The 21139-nt window shown below is 41.1% G+C and overlaps 2 protein-coding genes across 2 annotated transcripts in view; one reads left to right on the forward strand and one right to left on the reverse strand.

The window, feature by feature from the left end:
* The window catches only part of LOC110531991 (coatomer subunit epsilon-like), a 13900-nt gene extending 12147 nt beyond the window's left edge, over positions 1 to 1753 (reverse strand). Inside the window, exon 1 of the mRNA XM_090184164.1 lies at positions 1745 to 1753. Coding sequence (XP_090040290.1) covers positions 1745 to 1753 — 9 coding nt within the window. The remainder of the gene's footprint in view (positions 1 to 1744) is intronic.
* Positions 1482 to 16361, forward strand: tnfaip8l1 (tumor necrosis factor, alpha-induced protein 8-like 1). Its single transcript, XM_021576627.3, has 3 exons — positions 1482 to 1774; positions 12188 to 12467; positions 12718 to 16361. Exons 2-3 carry the CDS (start codon positions 12196 to 12198, stop codon positions 13004 to 13006), a joined length of 561 nt encoding a protein of 186 aa, XP_021432302.1. The 5' UTR covers positions 1482 to 1774; positions 12188 to 12195; the 3' UTR covers positions 13007 to 16361.
* Positions 16362 to 21139: the final 4778 nt, after the last annotated feature.

Consider the following 21139-nt stretch of genomic DNA (forward strand, 5'->3'; position numbering starts at 1 on the left):
AACCTTAAGGGGGTGCCCTGTTTTGAAGAGACACACACGAAACTTCATACTTATCAAATCGGTTAAGACAACAACTTTACTTCTGATCTGCAGAAGCACAAAAAAAATCTAAACAAACCCGCCAAACCCGCCTGGTATCCTCACAGCCTTCCCTTTACCCAGCACTCTCTCCACCAGTTTGGATAACTGAAATGGTTTCTTAAAGACTGGTTCTCTGCTCAGCTGCTCCTCATTAACAAACCGTACTCCTATTAGATACGAAGGGTCATTCTCACTCGTCCATTCGATCCCCTATGGGCTATGTTGTTGAAATGTTGTCTTGTTACCATGTTTGATTACATTTGTTTATTTATATTAAAATCCAGTTAATACACAACATTACATCATTTATGCTCATGTGTGTCCATTTGTTTCTGTTTACACGAAAATATTTGTTTTGTCTTTTGCCAACTAATCACAGAGAATATGAAAAGTAAATCGTTATTCGGTCACCTTTCTACGGGTGTTAAAATGATTTATATAGTATACTTATTAGAAAAATGATTGTGTATATTCAAGCTAAATAGAGTGTGTATCTCGATAGTTATTGTATGGCTCAGAGATTAGCTAATGTATCACTGCTTGCTACAGAATCTCTCATTGGTTACAAAATTGCAATATCCAAATGCTCCACTGAACAGAGCTTCTTAACAAGCTTTCTCTCTAAATGGCCTGCTAGTTTGCAGGTTGCGGGTGAAGGTAAACTACCTTGTGATAAGGATGACAGTAGGCTAAGCATAAAATGCAATAATATTGACGACTGGATTGCAGAGTACTATGAACTAACTAGGCTATGTAAATGTGGTGCTATTCTATAATATTATGTATTTTAATTTACAATATATGTTTAAAATAGCCCTATCAAATCTGGCTTGAGTTAGGCCTATTTATATCCATTTACATCCAGACCATAAGAGAAAAATAGCTTGTTGATTGTTTAAAACACATGGCATTCACAATGAACACCATAACCCTCCGGAATTCCTGCTAAACCCATTCATTCATAGACCGGGGAAAACGGTGCTGTCCGGTCCAGAAAACATCCGCTGTAAAACACCTAGATGTCTGGTTTACTATATCTCGCTCTCTCTGTTGTGTGTCCTATGTAAATCAGTTTTAATCAATAACGTTGCCGAAATCTTCTACTGAGGCAATATTTTCCATTAATTAGGTCAAATAATTAATCTTCATGATTTATGATTAAATAATTGTGCCGTCTACTAGGCTTTTTGTTTATGACAAACAACTCATTGGGAAATTTCCAACCTTGGATTTGGGAGCTAGATGAGGTTAATTACTGGAAACAGAATGGGGGCAGGGAATGTTGAAGTTATAGCAGGAATTTCCCACAGTATGATTGGTTTGATACATTTGTACTGGGCACTTCCATTGGTCCAGAGTAACATCAATCTCGAATTTTCGAAATCCCTCAAATTTGAATCTTTTTGTGAGGAGGAGTCGGGTTACAAACTCCTGTAACCGAGCTCAGCAGGGAGAGAAGAAACAGTCTTTCAATTATTTACACACACCAGTACCTGATACAAAATACAGTTACATGGAAGACAAAGAATCGCAAGTAAAGACGAAGAACCGACTCATGGTGATGTACATGGATTTGCTATGGGTTGCCATAATGAAGACTCGAGATTTTGCCTAGATTAAATTGTCAAATTGTAGCAGCGTAATCCACGGTCCCTTTACTCACCCTCCGCATCCGGTTTGATTTGAACGAAAGGTAAATTCAACATAGATGGATGGTATTTTAGCCTATGCTTGACCAGTCTTTGAGAAACATTTAACAAATAATAGGTTACATAGTCCTTTGAAACTATACAATGGAGGATGGGAGGTGGCAGAATTGGCTAAAGGAAGGCTGAAGCCCAATTTGCCCACAACATTTACATTACACTACATTACACTGCCTATTCTAGTTATAACTAATGTCATTCGACCTTAAATGCAATAATAGGTCCACGATATTGTTTGCCAACATAAGATTTATAATTATATTTTTATTTCCTTATGTTTGGTCAGTATTTTGGTTTGATGTATTCGTTTTGAATGGCAACTGTCATTTTTTTATGTGAATGATTTAATCCTTAGAAATCGAAATACATTTTTAAAATGGTTTACAAATCAATAGTTTTTTAATGGAATACCCCACAAAAGTTGAAGCCTAGTGTTAATCATGTTCCTTTCTTGCGTTTCAAACGCCACTGTCGCGTTTCAAACGCCACTGTCGCGTTGCAAGCCTTCTTTCCTCCAAGTTATTTAATCTCCGTATGAAGTGTATATCAAGCGATTTGTTGAAGATGTGCCTGCTTGAGGCCTTACTCCGCATTTTACCCCATATAACATACAAAATGTAGCAACAAAAAATGAAGTTTTATATGTGACTGTTATTTTTGAGATAATCGAGATGAAAGCTTTTCTACTAGTATGTGTATGAATACCCTCTGTGTATTCTGGCAGGTAGTACAATTTATTATACAGCACTAACTGTTTGTCACTAGTAAAAGGAGAATCAGAACGTTTTCAATTTGCATGAATTGCGGTCTTGAATGAGTTGCCTCTTGCAGCTTTAACCAGCTGTGTCTGTGAAGAAATTATTTATCCAAATGTATTGGTCGCATACACATATTTGGCAGAGGTTATTGCGGGTGTAGTGAAATGCTTGTAATATTGATTTATTTTGATTGATTTTGTTTTTCTAAACAATTGTTGCTACCCCGCTGTGTATGTGCGCCTGAAACCCTAGACCCACTCCAATTTGCCTACTACCCCAAAAGGTCCACAGACGAGGCAATCACACTGAACACTGCCCTAACTCATCTGGACAAGAGGAATACCTATAAGAATGCTGTTCATTGACTACAGCTCAGCATTTAACACCATAGTACCCTCCAAACTCGTCATTAAGCTTGAGACCCTGGGTCTCGACCCCACCCTGTGAAACTGGGTCATGGACTTTCTGACGGGCCACCCCCAGGTGGTGTGGGTAGGAAACAACATCTCCACCCCGCTGATCCTCAACACTGGGGCCCATTCTCAGCCCTCTCCTGTACTCCCTGTTCACCCATGACTGCGTGGCCATGCATGCCTCCAACTCAATCATCAAGTTTGCAGACGACACTACAGTGGTAGGCTTGATTACCAACAACGACGAGATGGCCTACAGGGAGGAGGTGAGGGCCCTCTGAGTGTGACGTCTGGAAAATAACCTCTCACTCAATGTCAGCAAAACAAATCGAGACCATCCTGTCGGGCTGTATTAGCGCCTGGTACGGAAACTGCTCAGCCCACAACAGGAAGGCTCTCCAGAGGGTAGTGAGGTCTGCACAACGCATCACCGGGGGCAAACTACCTGTCCTCCAGGACGCTACATCACTCAGTGTCACAGGAAGGCCAAAAAGATAATCACGGACAACAACCATCTGAGCCACTGCCTGTTCACCCCGCTATCATCCAGAAGGCGAGGTCCGTACAGGTGCATCAAAGCTGGGACCAAGAGACTGGAAAAACAGCTTCTCAAGGCTATCAGACTGTTAAACAGCCATCACTAACATTGAGTGGCTGCTGCCAACATACTGACTCAAATCTCTAGCCACTTTAATAATTGGATGTAATAAATGTATCACTAGTCACTTTAAACAATGCAACTTTATATAATGATTACATACCATACATTACTCATCTCATATACTGCACTCTACAATCTACTGCATCTTGCCTATGCCGCACGGCCATCGCTCATCCATATATTTATATGTACATATTCTTATTCATCCCTTTACACTTGTGTGTGTGTATAAGGTAGTTATTGTGAAATTGTTAGTGCAGTAATATCTATCGGAACTAGAAGCACAAGAATTTCGTTACACATGGTTAGCAGATGGTAATGCGAGTGTATGTGACCAATAGGATTTTATTTGATTTGGCTATGGCTGACAAACAGGTGGGTCAGTTACAGCTACAGTTTGTTTGCTCGGCTAACTAGGAACTGAGGTCCACTTTGGCCAGGAAGCCAGCTCCAAAATCCCAAACATTAATTAATGTCAAACCTGTTTGTCATGATTTCTGACACTCAAGCACTGCTGGAAATGTATGATTATCCCTGTGGAGATGAAAGGTAACTCATTGACAAGAGCAGTACAGAGGTGTTTGACCTGATTTACAAGACTGCAAAGTTCAGTTGGCCAGCAGCCTCAGTTGTTACCTAGGAAATATGAAACACTCTGTGCATGGAAGGGCAGTGAAACCTTTCTAGAAAGAAGACTATGTGACAGACTAGAGACAATTGACAGAGTATGCCTTTGGGACATTTGTGTGTGTGTGTGTGTGTATGTGTGTGTGTGTGTGTGTGTGTGAATTGTAGGTCCCCACAAGGATTGAAGAACGAAATGTGTGTGTGTGAATTGTAGGTCCCCACAAGGATTGAAGAACGAAATGTGTGTGTGTGAATTGTAGGTCCCCACAAGGATGGAAGAACAAAATGTGTGTGTGTGTGTGTGACAGGGTTGGGCTCAATAGATTAACATGGCGAGGTATTGCTTAACATGACCACGCCCCTGAGTAGGGTACAGATGTGGGGTACTCCCTTTACTCCAATGTTTAATTGTCTACTTTACTCAGAACCTGACTGGCTGTATTATTAGTTGTTTTATCATTACAAACTCAACAAAAATAGAAACGTCCTCTCACTGTCAACAGCGTTTATTTTCAGCAAACTTAACGGTGTGTAAATATTTGTATCAACATAAGGTTCAACAACTGAGACACACTGAGCAAGTTCCACAGACATATCACTAACAGAAATAGAATAATGTGTCCCTGAACAAAGGGGGGTCAAAATAAAAAATAACAGTCAGTAGCTGGTGTGGCCAACAGCTGCAGTAAGTACTGCAGTGCATCTCCTCCTCATGGACTGCACCAGATTTGCCAGTTCTTGCTGTGAGATGTTACCCCAATCTTCCACCAAGGCACCTGCAAGTTCCCGGACATTTCTGGGGGGAATGGCCCTAGCCCTCACCCTCCGATCCAACAGGTCCCAGACGTGCTCAATGGGATTGCGATCCCTGATTTTATAACTAGGATGCCAAACATTTCTTGCACACTGTTTTGTTTGAACAATAGTAGGAGAAAGACCACCAAATCAACCCTTACAAAAAAAGATAGCCTGTTTGTAACTGTAGCTGACTGGGGTATTTTGGATGCAGTAATTGCAGTATAACCGCAGTTATTCTGCACTCTAACAGCAATCTTTTTTTGTAAGAAAAGTTTAAACTGCCCAAGGCCTAGGTTAAACAAACCTCTTGGTTTCAGGCTATATGCCGCGATGATGATGATGATGATGGAAATATGTGGGCTCTGGTTACTCAATACATTTGTGTGTTCGAAGGACTTAATTCACAGTAAATCGCTAGCTAACACTTCTTTGTAGCTATGTGTATTGCCTGTGTAAACCTGGAAATTCCACCAAGTTGGTGTAGATTTTGCCATAGGCTACTTTGGGCCATTTGGTAGGGTTGTCTGCACAGCTGGTCTCAGGCAAGTGGAAAGTACATATAGGAAGTCCTAAATGCATAAACCGTTCAAGGGCAGGCAAAGACTGGAAGTAGTTATGCGGCATATGTAAGACTAGCGATTATGATCTAGATTAACTTATTTCGCAAGCCAGCCAGTTAACGTCAATTAACCTGAGAAAAAGCTAGATTTAAACAAATGGTGACGTACAGTACCAGTCAAAGGTTTGGACACACCTACTCATTCAAGAGTTTTTCTTTATTTTTACTTTTGTAGAATAATAGTGAAGACATAAAAACTATGAAATAATACACAGAATCATGTAGTAACCAACAAAGTGTTAAACAAATCAAAATATATTTGAGATTCTTCAAATAGCCTTGATGACCGCTTTACAAACTCTTGGCATTCTCTCAACCAGCTTCAGGAGGTAGTTACCTGAAATGCGTTTAAATTAACAGGTGTGCCTTAAGTGAATTTGGGGAATTCCTTTCTTTTCTTAATGCGTTTGAGCCAAGCAGTTGTGTTGTGACAAGGTAGGGGTGGTATACAGAAGATGGCCCTATTTAGTAAAAGACCAAGTCCATATTATGGCAAGAACAGCTCAAATAAGCAAAGAGAAACGACAGTCCATCATTACTTTAAGCCAATAACTTAGAAAGTTTCTTCAAGTGCAGTCGCAAAAACCATCGAGCGCTATAATAAACTGGCTGTCATGAGGACGGCCACATGGAAGGAAGACCCAGAGTTACCTCTGCTGCAGAGGAAAGGTTCATTAGAGTTACCAGCCTCAGAAATTGCAGCCCAAATAAATGCTTAAATGTTCAGAGGAGACTGCGTGAATCAGGCCATCATGGTCGAATTGAAGGACACCAATAATAAGAAGATTTGCTTGGGCCAAAAAACACGAGCAATAGACATTAGACCGGTGGAAATCTGTCCTTTGGTCTGATTAGTCCAAATGTATTTATTTTTTATTCCAACCGCTGTGTCTTTGAGACACAGAGTGGGTGAATGGATGATCTTCGCATGTGTAGTTCCCACCGTGAAGCATGGAGGAAGAGGTGTGGGGCTGGTGGCACTATGTAATTTATTTAGAATTCAAGGCACACTTAACCAGCATGGCCAACGCAGCATTCTGCAGTGATGCACCATCCCACCTGGTTTAGCCTTAGTCCCACTATCATTTGTTTTTCAACAGGACAATGATCCACGCAGCCTGGAGGTATGTTAAAGGCTATTTGACCAAGAAGGAGAGTGATAGTGCTGCATCAGATGACCTGGCCTCCACAATCACCCAACCTCAACCCATTGAGATGGTTTGGGATGAGTTGGACCGCAGAGTGAAGGAAAAGCAGCCAGCAAGTGCTCAGTGTATGTGGGAACTCCTTCAAGACTGTTGGAAAAGCCTTCCAGGTGAAGCTGGTTGAGAGAATGCCAAGAGTGTGCAAAGCTGTCATCAAGGCAAAGATGCCTACTTTTGAATCTAAAACATTTTGATTTAACATTTTTTGGGGTTACTACATGATTCTATAGTTTTGATATCTTCACTATTATTTTACAATTTAGAAAATAGTAGAAATAAAGAAAACACCTTCTCATTCAAGGGTTTAACTTTTGACGGGTACTGTAAGTATAATGCAACAGCTTTACTGTCTGTGTTTGCTGGTCGGGTAACACATTAGTGGCAGAATACATATCAGGCAAATCATTTGTTGTGACAGCCAAGTATGTTAATAACAACATGTGAAAACGTTTATTGAAACGACAAAGTGTCTGTTTGTTTAGGATGACGCCAAATTTAGGCTAATTACATGGGAGTGATGGGAGGACCCTATGTCTGTACCCTACTCGGGGGTGTAGTCATGTTAATCCACACCTCGCCATGTGTCTCTCTTCCAAATTTTGGAATTTACTCCCATTCAACCATAGATACTCATGAGTTAAAATTTGAATTGACCACACCCACAGGATTCTGTGTTTGAGAGGTAGGATGTAGTGCTATTCAAAGAAATTCCACTCAATCATAGATGGGTTAGCTGTTAACGTCACCAAAGCAATGCTTCCATGGGGAAGTCCATTGGAAGTTGTGATTCTGGATGGCCAGATGGCTGGCTAACAATGACAAACTGCCATGTGGCGAATCATAAGTTGCTCGAATCAGCTAGTTTTATCTTGTTCTTGATACTATGTCCTGTTTTGACTGATTTCATGTCAATGCTAAAATTTGCTAGCTAACCAACAACTGTAACGAACAATGTATTTGAGAGACAACAAGTGCTCATTTTGAAATGTATTTATTTCAATATGCATTGGAGACAAAATATAGTTTACATGTTCTTAAGTGTAAGCCAACCCTGTCTGTTTTGCCCCATAGTTGCGCATGTGTCGGTTTTGTTGCTTAACAACCAACCCGTCTATAGAACATGAGTTTCATTGAATCTAACAGGTCACACTTCCAAAGAATATATAACTTTTCTCAGGAAGCAATGTTCATATACTTTTAACCTTAGTGCTTAGAATATTTGTCCATTTGTCCATCTTTTTGAAGGCTTCAAGGTCAACTTGAGGGTTAAACTAATGCATTCTGAGATGTAGTATTTTTCCCATATTTAATTAAATTTAAAAACTTAGAATTTGCATAAGGTTGTTTTTCTTGATCATTCTTTTTAAGTTAAAACAATATTTTCTATGCTTGTATATAACGTGTTTTTTATGTACAAGATGCACAGTATATTTGTATAGACTGCACCTAATATATACTATAAGAGGCATTTCACTATATTCCATTTCCTTTTTAATTCAAATTGCAATTCTGGATTCTGTTTACTACTTAAATTAGAATTTTATTGAAATTTGAGGCATTTTCAATTCTGAATTGAGCCCACACGTGTGTGTGTGTGTGTGTGTGTGAGAGAGGTGTGTGTCTTTGATCGCTTATCTGTCGGTCAATAAAACACTTTTTGATGTGAAACTCCTTTGTAGGCATGCCATGTTTCCTCAAAGTCCATGTGGTGGTGCCATTGTCAAAAACTGATAACAGACGAGTTAGTCATCCACAAGTCATCTACCTTTATCTATGGGTCTATTGTTTTAAACTGGTTTCAGCTTGTATTTACTTTCAACCTACTCAATATTATGTTAATGCTATGTCATGTCTATGACAAGGATACCATTGCTGCATCACAGCTGTACATTTCATTTTATAGTTGCACATACAGTTGGCTAACAACGAGGGCTCACTATCCATTCACATTTGTCATAATATTTTCCACCATTTGTCCCTGATGTTGTTTGACCCCTCAGCCAGGTCCCACATTTCCTGGTTCACCTGTGGCATCAATCTCTTACCCTGGTCTATTTTTTTTCAAATTGGTCATATTAATTATTAATCTGTGATCCATTTAATGCTGCCACGTTAATTATTAATCCCACAGCGGGCTCTTTCAGATCTGAGAAGACAGTAAAAAAGGGACGGTCTCCCCCTTAGGCACTGTGCACAACCCCTGATACTGTGTGGGAGGATGATAGAGCGACACACACACACACACACTGACACACGCATCACAGCCATACAAAACTGAGTTCCCAGCACTCATCAGCGCCTCCACTGTTATGCAACAGCTCAAGAGTAGGAGAGATTAGAGGACAGTAGGAGAGTAAGAGAGAGGAGTAAAAACTACACTTGATGAAATTGTAGCAGGCAGTAATCCTAATTGATCCTGTTCATTACCAGACAGAAGAAATGTTTCATGTGAAGAGCTGATTGTGAGGTGATCAGTTCAGACCCAACACAAAGCACGGATACATTTTACATAACCATTGTGCATTGTCTCTTATTGTAGATAAGGATGACGTCATACATTTCTGTAAATCTAAGTTCCTGAGACATGTTACAGTACTAAAGAAATGTGTGGGGATTTCCCCCTATTTTGAATTAATATTATACATGTAGGGTAGGCTATGCAATTGGAATTATAAGCAAGCCACACAGCCTAAAACATATTCACTCTTGAATAATATAAACTCTTGTTCAAAGTTATATAGTTACAGTATTTCCAGACATGCTTGCTTAGTTATTCTATCTTTGATATTTTGAAGTAGTTTCACAGAAATGTCTATACAGATTTCTGCCAGCCAGTCTAGTTTTGAGTTGGGGGAGCAGTATTGAGAATGGGTGGGGATTCATATCATCTTCCCTGAGGCTTAGGAGTGGGGGGGGGCTGCGGCAGAGTGGACAGGAAAGGGAGCTCCAGATGTATCCAATCATTGGTCCTCTCTCACCTGACCCAATCATACTAGCCTGACAGACTTTCGGACACATGTTTGGCCATCAAACCTCCACAGGCCCTTTCTGAGCCACTCGGCACACCCAGCATTGAGCCTCTGGAGGCCACTTTTCACCTGCAGGAGGGTAAGTGCTTTTGGGGACGCTGGCCAGGCAGAGTCCCTGGCTGCCAAAGAGGCCCAGGGTCGGGTTTCATTTCCATGAGTCATGTTTACCTACCTGTTCTACTTTGACTGAGGTCTTGTTTTGTTAAACTATATAGTTTAAGCACTCTGGATTACACTGCACTGATGTTGGTTTAAGTAAATCCAGTTGATACGCCAGCACTTTGTCTCTCATTCCAGAGTGCCTGCCCAACTCAAAGAGAACCTGTTGCTCTGTTGTATGTGGGAGATATATTGGCTGAACACAGTAATGTTGTCACTGTCATGTTTCGTTCTGTTTTCAATCCATTCCAGCAGTGCCTGTATAAATAGTGCTGAGATGGGATCCAAGCTTTCCCTGCCTGGGCCCAGTTCACACAGCAGCTTATATTTGGCCATAACTCCCACTGCACAGTTACAAGGCAGGAGTCCTTGATAGAAAAATGTTTCATCATTCTAAGCGCTTGTCCTTTCATGAAGCCTTGTGAGAGAGACGGCGAGAGAGAGGATCTACCTACATTTGTGATTGCCAGCTCCAGGAAGAATTTGTTGTCTTTTCTTTGGCTTTGAGTAAAACTACAGACGCTCCTGAGTATCCATCACATCTGAAGTTAAGTGTTTGGATTCACTGTGGTGAAAGACAAATACAGGCTTTTTACTTCTTCACGGCAGTATTAGTCATCACAGCCACTGACTCATTCAAGTTATTCTCTTTGACAGGAGAGAAATTTAATGAGCCCCCTGAAAATCACTTCACTCTCCAGGCTCTGAAAGGTTTCTTTTTAATCCACTGAATCTGTTTTTTCATACTTCCAGCAGAGAGAGGCTTGTGAACTTTGATTTCTTTGTGCAGTGTCGCAAGCTGTACTTTTCTCTATCCTCAAAGAATCTGTTCAGATTCTCATTGACACATTGTGATTGAATGTAGCAGGCAAAGTGGTGGTGGTGTTTTTTTTTTTTTTTTTTTACATCCCTCTGACAATGTTGCAGGGAGAGCTTGTCTTTGGTTTCTGACGTGGGTACTCCCTTGGAAGAAAAAGTGTCCCGCTGACACTCAAAGGAGACCAATTGGTATTCTTGGAGAGACAATGCGGATTGGAGTGGAATCTCATGAGTCACATAGCAGGCACATTTTCATTCTGCAGTCGGTCAGCTGCGTTACAGTAATAATACTTAGCAGATATTACTGTTGGTAAATATGAGGATTTGTATTAGCGTCTAGTCACATTTAGGATTTTAATAAAGGTTTTATGTTTTAATCTTGGAGGGAGTAATGATTGCTATGCTATGCTAGAGATGTGTACAGATCTAGGCTCAGCTTACCTTCCCTAACTTATAACTTTAGCCTTTGGGGGGTAAAATGAGCCGCTGACCTTGGACCCGTCTCGAGGTAACCTCATCCTACTTCCTTAGGGATTAAGACAGGCTGAACCTGAACCTGTCATTCCTGGGTTCTTGTTAAGAAGCTACTGCAGTACTGTCGGGCCCTGGACCGGGCTCATCTGGCTGAGGAAATGCAAAAGATATGAAAGCCTGTGGCCCCCTGACCCATTGTTTATGAGCTGCCACAATGTGTTGAGGCTTCCTCTGAGTCATTGTGGTTTGGCAGGCAACACCCACAGCTTGGAGCTAGCCTCCACAAATGTGCACACGTACGCTATAGCCCATCCTCTCATAAACCTCTTGTTTTCTAAATGTGGATTCAGCCGGTAGCTGCAGAGACAGTCCTATCATTGGCTGCTTTGCAGAACTGCAGTGAGTCTCATCACTCCTACATGATGTCATTATTGTATCATGTCACTGGTATCTTAAAGACCCCGTCACCAATTAAAATAGAATCGATGTCCCGTGACATCATAGTTATACTAAGGGATTGCACACCGGTAGCAAGACTCTTCAATGCCTTCATTCAGATGAGAAAATGAAATAATGAAATGTGATAATTTGCATAAAACAGTTCATTGTCTGTCTGCAGTATGTTTTATTATTTCTGCATGATCTGCTGGTGCTAGAAATGCAAAAGGCAAATATGGGTTTCCCATATGTTGTCAGGAATGCATCCAAATAAACATCTGTTATTTCCTCTCTGTACAGTATATAATTAAGAAGGAAGAAAATCCACCATCTGGTTTCAGTGAGTGTGCATCTGTATGACCCAAATCTCTTTTCTCCGTCCCTCTCTCTCGCCCTCCAGACGTCATTATGGACTCCTTCAGTACTAAGAGCCTGGCCCTTCAGGCCCAGAAGAAGCTGATGAGCAAGATGGCCACCAAGAGCATGGCTAACCTCTTCATTGACGACACCAGCAGTGAGGTGCTGGACGAGCTCTACCGCGTTACGAAGGAGTACACGCACAACCGCAAGGAGGCCCAGAAGATCATCAAGAACCTTATCAAGATGGTGGTGAAGCTGGGAGTCCTCTACCGCAACAACCAGTTCAGCGGGGAGGAGCTGGTGCTGGTTGAGAGCTTCAGGTTGATTATGTTATATGATTATATTATGGCTGTAGAGAGCATTAACAGGGTTATAATGGCCTTTGATTAAGGGTTGACAGCCATGGTTGTTGAGGGCTAATTTGCACAGGTTTTTATTCCAGCCCTGATAAAAATAATCATTGTGTTGGGCTTGAACAAAAGCTGTGGTTCTCAGAGAAATTGCATGTGGTTTGCCAGCTACTGTAGTTAAGCCATCATGCATAACAACTCTACTGCGTCCCCTTTCCAGGAAGAAGGTCCACACACTGGCTATGACGGCTGTCAGCTTTCACCAGATCGAGTTCACGTTCGACCGGCGCGTGATGAGCGCCATCCTGAATGAGTGCCGCGAGTTGCTGCACCAGGCCATCAACCGCCACCTGACGGCCAAGAGCCACTCGCGGGTCAACCACGTGTTCAACCACTTTGCCGACTGTGACTTCCTCGCGGCGCTCTACGGGCCGTCTGAGGTGTACCGCGGCCACCTGCAAAGGATCTGTGACGGCGTCAACAAGATGCTGGACGAGGGCAACCTTTGACCTCTCCCCAGGACCTTTTGACCCCTCCCCTTTTAACCTTTTGAGGCATTACCTGGTAGTGTGAAATCCACCACAGGGTTGCCTTATTGGCTTGCATTGTTGTTTTTAAGAGACTGACGTTATGCATATTGTATGTGGACATTTACAGTTGATGTCGGAAGTTTACATACACTTAGGTTGGAGTCATTAAAACTTGTTTTTCAACCGCTCCACAAATTTCTTGTTAACAAATTATAGTTTTGGCAAGTCGGTTAGGACATCTAAGTAATTTTTCCAACAATTGTTTACCGACAGATTATCACTTATAATTCACTGTATCACAATTTCTGTGGGTCAAAAGTTTACATACACTGAGTTGACTGTGCCTTTAAACAGCTTGGACAATTCCAGAAAATGATGTTATGGCTTTAGAAGCTTCTGAATGACTAATTGCCATCATTTGAGTCAATTGGAGGTGCACCTGTGGATGTATTTCAAGGCCTACCTTCAAACTCAGTGCTGCTTTGCTTGACATCATGGGAAAATCAAAAGAAATCAACCAAGACCTCAGGAAAAAGGTTGTGGTTCATCATTGGGAGCAATTTCCAAACGCCTGAAGGTACCACGTTCATCTGTACAAACAATAGTATGCAAGTATAAACACTATGGGACCACGCAGCCATCATATCGCTCAGGAAGGAGACTCGTTCTGTCTCCTAGAGATTAACGTACTTTGGTGCGAAAAGTGCTGTTTGGTCATAATGACCATCGTTATGTTTGGAGGAAAAATGGGGCGCTTGCAAGCTGAAGAACACCATCCAACCGTGAAGCACGGGGGTGGCAGCATCATGTTGTGGGTGTGCTTTGCTGCAGGAGGGACTGGTGCACTTCACAAAATAGATGGTATCATGAGGAGGAAAATTATGTGCGTATGTTGATATTCAACATCTCAAGACCTCAGTCAGGAAGTTAAAGCTTGGTCGCAAAAGGGTCTTCCAAATGGACAATGACCCCAAGCATACTTCCAAAGTTGTGGCAAACTGGTTTAAGGACAAAGTTGAGGTATTGGAGTGGCCATCACAAAGCCCTGACCTCAATCCTATAGAGAATTTGTGGGAAGAACTGAAAAAGTGTGTGAGAGCAAAGAGGCCTACAAACCTGATTCAATTGCACCAGCTCTGTCAGGAGGAATGGGCCAAAATTCATACAACTTATTGTGGGAAGGCTACCTGTAACGTTTGACCCAAGTTAAACAATTTAAAGGCAATGCTACCAAATACTAATTGATTGCATGTAAACTTCTGACCCACTGGGACTGTGATGAAAGAAATAGAAGCTGAAATCATTCTCTACTATTATTCTGACATTTCACGTTCTCAAAATAAAGTGGTGATCCTACCTGATCTAAAACAGATTTTTTTACCAGGATTAAATGTCAGGAATTGTGATAAACTGAGTTTAAATGTATTTGGCTAAGGTGTATGTTAACTTCCGACTTCAACTGTACTTACTTTTGTGTTTTCTCGTGTGTCCTTCCAACATTACTGTACAACACTGAAGGATGCTTTAGTTAGTCCGAAGTTTCTTCTAGCTTCTTTCTTTAAAGGAAAAACATGGACCTCTCCAGTGAATGTAGAACACAAGCTCTTGTCAATCATTTCTGGACCGAGGACTTCACCAGTGCCTTGGCAATGTCTTTTTTTCCTATATAGACCAAGGGGTGTCTGTTCCCCCTGGCAACAAGGCATGATTCCAACCACAGCGTGAAGGTCGTATGTGTGAGTGGTGAATTGAATGGGCTGAAATGCTTTTAGAGCAAAAGAAAGAGGACAATTATAGATTTTAACCTACTTCAGGACAACTATAAGGGACTCTGTATTTAGAAACAGGAGTGCTACTTGAGGTTAAACAAGCACTGTAGTTTGTTTGTTTGTAATAATAAACATTCTAGTAAAAAATCATGAGCTGATGAACACCCAAAAATATTTGTAGAGGTGCAGAGGTGTTACTTATTTTTATGTAACAGTTCACATAACAGACCAATAATCCAGATTCAGTATCCACATGGCCTCTATATCCTAAGGAAGTCTGTACTGTGTTTGGAACAAAATACCTGTATTGCCTGCTTTGGCCCCAATGACCTGTGTCATTGAGCTGCTGACTCATCAGCTCGTTAACCTCATCTGAGCTGTACTGAACCCACCGCCCAGCAAATACTTTGATTTCTGTAAATGATGTCTCTGCACAGGTGAGAGACTCCATGTACAGTCATGTTAATGACTGGAGGATATGGGAAAGGGAAGTAGCTTCCTACATGAGGTTCTCTTTGTTGGTGAGATCCAGGCTGTTTCGTCACATAGCATAGGGAGAGACCGGGTATTATAGATTAGAGCAGAGACCTAAACAATACCTGATTGTACCTTCCATGATTCCATATAATTAATCCCCTACTCTGTGCCAATAATACAGATAATCCACTTCGCTCCAACACCCCATCCCCCTTTAATGTGATTGAGATCCCCATCTCTGCTTGATGCAAGTCCTATTTGGGGTGAATTTTTTTGTATTTTTTATGAACAATTTAAATTGTTATTTAGAATTATATCCTACTATCCTGCACATAATGTATGTTATGTTTGTTTATCTAGACCTATCTCTGCGTGTTTGTATGGCTGAGCCTGTCTAGGAGACTGTTTGTGCTGTGGCCTCATTTAGTATTCTCAGTGACCGTGTATACCTGTGAGGAGCAGCAGCAGAGTTGTAATGAGCACTGTGTCCTCCAGGATCTACTCTGTCACGGAAACCCTCTTCTGTACTGTAGCAGCTTTGCCAAAGAGGAAAGCAATCTCACAATTGTGAAAATGATATTTTCTAAAGGAACATTACTAAGGAAAACCATATGCACAAGATGATGAATGTCATGTTTTCAAATTTTACATTCCGTTTTTTCCGTACCTTTTGTGTTGTCTCCATTTTGACTTAATTGTTATTTGTTATATCCACCTACGTCTGGGGGAGTTGCAGTAAGTGAATGCTCACAGGACTAGAACATTGAAGTCCCAGAATATTTGAGCTAGTTTAGAACTTAAATGTCAAAGATTCCATTCTTCCCAATATCAACACTTCTCAGGGTTAAGTCTTAGAGAGCTTGTACTCATGAAAAACTTAATGAAACAATTTTACCAATTTGTCTTCATACATTTCAGATAAGCTCACGATTCTTAAGTCATGTTGTATTTTTACCGATGGATTGTGAAATTGGATTGTGATGTATATATTGTTTTAGTGTCCCTTCTCTTTACTAGATATGAGAAATATGTAAATGAATACTCCTTTTTTTTTAAATCAATAAATTCTTTGTCTTTTCTTGATTAAAGCACCAGTCTCTTTCCAGCTCAATGCTAAATTTCAGCAGCTAGATCAGAATGTAATCTGTGTGCGTCTGACCTGGATTGGGTCAGCCAAATCCCTTCCGCCTGGTCAGGACATTGTTAGCCATGTTCCTAAAGTAAACACAAGCCTAACTTCCTGACAAACAATTTTGTTTTTGTGTATTTTTTTTCTTGAACTTAATTTCCAAACGGAAGTGCCCAGGTCAAAGGTAAAGGTGGAGGCCAATAGCGTAGAAATTAAGCGTTTCCACTCAGAATTGACATGGCTACAGTAATTCTTTATATTGGTCAGGATTCAGGAAATGTTCTATCCGCTTGTGAATGGAAAGGTCAAAGCTCAAATCAAGCTCAAATGCCAGCTGTGTGAATTCATTTGTAGCTATTGGTTTTGATCATTTCTGAAAGACAGTGTCAGGATAGATTATCCGATCTAGCTATTTTTGACAAAGAAAGAAATGATTGTAAAGACTTAAATGTACTGGTAAGTGGCCAATCATTTTCTGAATCATCATGATAAGATACATAATGGTCTCTTCGGGGTGGACAGAGGAGACATCGAAGCCTCACAGAAAATGGGTGGCACACACTTCTAAAAGTTTCTATAATACTTGTTTATTTTGTTCAGTCCAGTTGATAATTTTTCTCCCCAGTGTGGCTTGCTTCAATGGTGAGGCTACATTTTTTACTTTGGAACTGCCAGTCCCTGACTTGTTTATCAAAGTGGATATTAATGTAAACTTTAATACATTTTTGTATGAAGCCGCCTTCCATTGGGGCATGACTATAATGTTTACATAATGAGCCAACTACGAAGGAGAAGTGCTGCATCTTAAACAGGAGGCAAGCTGAACACAGGAGGTTGGTGGCACCTTAATTGGGGAGGACGGGCTTGTAGAAATGGCTGGAGCGGAATGTGTGGAATGGTGCCATTCCATTTGTTCCAGAGATTATCATGAGCCATCCTCCCCACAGCAGCCCCTGCTGAACAGTGCAGGCCTGTGAAGACATTAGTCAGTCCACTCACATTCACTCAATCCATGTGTTAAAGAGTCTATCCCAACCCTGTCCCAATTACCAGACACACCACAGGTTGGCATCCATAAAGATAGGTTTTTAAAGGTCCACATCACTCCAAATAATGTTTTCAGACCTCAAAATTGGTTCAATGTGGTGATCATGTCCCACACCATCTGTGATGTAGATCCAGCTATGCCTCAACATCAAATGAATGTGAAAGATGGGCAGCGTCTAATTTTACAGATTTATTCAGTGCTTATTGTTTCTATTTATGGATCAGAATGTGGTATCATTAATCCAGAAAATGGTTTTGCACCAGCAGTATTGTCTCTTATACAGTATACAGGCGAATCTCAGAAATCCACAAAGCTCTTTACTTGATTTTAATGTATTAGGTAAATGGCACAATACACTGTATGGCAACGTTCCAGTTCATTTGCTGAATTGTTCTTGAGTTTCATCTGTTTTTGCACAAATAAAATGAAATATAAATGTACGTAATAATTTCCTTTTTCAGAATCAGACCTGCCTAATTCTAATTTACAACATTTGTTTTTGTGTTTAATCGGCTAAATTACACATTCTGTTAACATATGACCTTGCAATTTGTAGTCTGACATTTCAGATTTACATATTAAGTAGTTTGGTAGTAGTGGACTACTTTTTCAAAGTATATTTTTCTTAAGGGTAGCTTAACTTCTTCCGGTGTAAAGTAATTGGTAGCTCGGTAAACTACAGTGCCTTGCGAAAGTATTCGGCCCACTTGAACTTTGCGACCTTTTGCCACATTTCAGGCTTCAAACATAAAGATATAAAACTGTATTTTTTTGTGAAGAATCAACAACAAGTGGGACACAATCATGAAGTGGAACGACATTTATTGGATATTTCAAACTTTTTTAACAAATCAAAAACTGAAAAATTGGGCGTGCAAAATTATTCAGCCCCCTTAAGTTAATACTTTGTAGCGCCACCTTTTGCTGCGATTACAGCTGTAAGTCGCTTGGGGTATGTCTCTATCAGTTTTTCCCATCGAGAGACTGACATTTTTTCCCATTCCTCCTTTCAAAACAGCTCGAGCTCAGTGAGGTTGGATGGAGAGCATTTGTGAACAGCAGTTTTCAGTTCTTTCCACAGATTCTCGATTGGATTCAGGTCTGGACTTTGACTTGGCCATTCTAACACCTGGATATGTTTATTTTTGAACCATTCCATTGTAGATTTTGCTTTATGTTTTGGATCATTGTCTTGTTGGAAGACAAATCTCCGTCCCAGTCTCAGGTCTTTTGCAGACTCCATCAGGTTTTCTTCCAGAATGGTCCTGTATTTGGCTCCATCCATCTTCCCATCAATTTTAACCATCTTCCCTGTCCCTGCTGAAGAAAAGCAGGCCCAAACCATGATGCTGCCACCACCATGTTTGACAGTGGGGATGGTGTTTTCAGTGTGATGAGCCATGTTGCTTTTACGCCAAACATAACGTTTTGCATTGTTGCCAAAAAGTTCAATTTTGGTTTCATCTGACCAGAGCACCTTCTTCCACATGTTTGGTGTGTCTCCCAGGTGGCTTGTGGCAAACTTTAAACAACACTTTTTATGGGTATCTTTAAGAAATGGCTTTCTTCTTGCCACTCTTCCATAAAGGCCAGATTTGTGCAATATACAACTGATTGTTGTCCTATGGACAGAGTCTCCCACCTCAGCTGTAGATCTCTGCAGTTCATCCAGAGTGATCATGGGCCTCTTGGCTGCATCTCTGATCAGTCTTCTCCTTGTATGAGCTGAAAGTTTAGAGGGACGGCCAGGTCTTGGTAGATTTGCAGTGGTCTGATACTCCTTCCATTTTAATGTTATCGCTTGCACAGTGCTCCTTGGGATGTTTAAAGCTTGGGAAATCTTTTTGTATCCAAATCCGGCTTTAAACTTCTTCACAACAGTATCTCGGACCTGCCTGGTGTGTTCCTTGTTCTTCATGATGCTCTCTGCGCTTTTAACGGACCTCTGAGACTATCACAGTGCAGGTGCATTTATACGGAGACTTGATTACACACAGGTGGATTGTATTTATCATCATTAGTCATTTAGGTCAACATTGGATCATTCAGAGATCCTCACTGAACTCCCGGAGAGAGTTTGCTGCACTGAAAGTAAAGGGGCTGAATAATTTTGCACGCCCAATTTTTCAGTTTTTGATTTGTTAAAAAAGTTTGAAATATCCAATAAATGTCGTTCCACTTCATGATTGTGTCCCACTTGTTGTTGATTCTTCACAAAAAAATACAGTTTTATATCTTTATGTTTGAAGCCTGAAATGTGGCAAAAGGTCGCAAAGTTCAAGGGGGCCGAATACTTTCGCAAGGCACTGTATATATTTTTTAGAGTAGCTTCCCCATCACTGAGTTTCATACATGCTTGAGTTTCTTTTGTCAGTAGATCCAGGGTTAGAAAAGTGCTATATTTGTCATTCATTTGTATTCCCTTCACATCCACAACTCTTTGCCTCATCCTGTATGCTTAAAGAGGCTCTCCCCTCTGGCAAGTGGAGCTATGACAGTTACCTGGGACTTGAAGTCTTTCAAACCCTCTTTTCTCTTGCTCTGGTGAATCCTCTGAGTGCACCTGACTGACGTGTTATTTCAAAGATGAAAGCCGAAAGACATCAAAAGGGAAAACAATGTAAGAAATACACAAGAACAGACTGAAGCATGCTGTTCTTTTACACGGTGGTAAGACCTCATGCTGGACTCAGGAATGCCAGTACTTTAATGAGAATTGAGGGAGTTGACTCACAATGTTTTTTTCCTGCAATGTAGTCAGTCATTCTCTAAGACAGCAAAAAAAATATGTATTTCAATATACTGTATTGCACTTGAAGCATCTCTGCTGTTTAAATGGCTATAGTTCTAAAGTTACCAAAATGCCCTTAGGGGCTTCAGACTGTGACAATACCTTTTTTCACAGAGCTTTGACAACATATGGGGTCTTTCCAGAGGACAATCTCCGCCACACGCTTACATAACGCTGCTTCTGCTTCTCTCTGGCGCTGTGCTGTGTAGACAGAGACAGAAGCTCCACCAGGATATATAGCTAGTCTACTGTGGCTCTGTTACTGTGTAGTGCCTGTAAAGTTGTGGTGGCTCTATAAGGACAGACATTACCATAATGTAATGGATGGAGTGAAGGTCTCCAACTGGGCTCCACCGTACGTCGACTGCTGTTAGACGAGCAACAGCGACAGGTACTTATTATTCCACATTGACTTTCAAATGAGCTACCATTGTGCATTTTCGCAGCCTGGACGTTATTTATGATCCACACACAGTGGGAGGGTGATTGGTTGAAAGCAGAGAGTTTTAGCCAGAGGTATGATGAGTAAAGTCCAGCAAATGAGAGCCCGACAATTCAGGTGTGTGTGTGTCTGTGTGGGAGTGGGGTGGTCAACATCTGAGGACAAAACATATTTTTGGGGATCTGTTTACGTTCACATGAGTGACCTTGGGAACAATAGGGAATGGAGTGATTGTGCAGCAGAAGTGTTCACTGAAACAAAGGAAACAGTCATTGGAAACAGCTGGGGTATTGGAGAGCGTAAGCCATGTTCAAGTAGAGCTTTGGATGGATTAATACAGCCTCCTCTATTACTTCCAGGGTTAGTTGTTATCCACAAAGCAGTGGTCAGCTAAGCACAGGCACTCGAGTTTGAGAAGGAATCTTCTTACCCTGAAATGGGGATTACCCCCCCCCC

The sequence above is a fragment of the Oncorhynchus mykiss genome, chromosome 1 (genome assembly GCF_057628025.1).
Source record: "Oncorhynchus mykiss isolate SJ-2025 chromosome 1, ASM5762802v1, whole genome shotgun sequence".
Classification (NCBI taxonomy): Eukaryota; Metazoa; Chordata; class Actinopteri; order Salmoniformes; family Salmonidae; genus Oncorhynchus; species Oncorhynchus mykiss.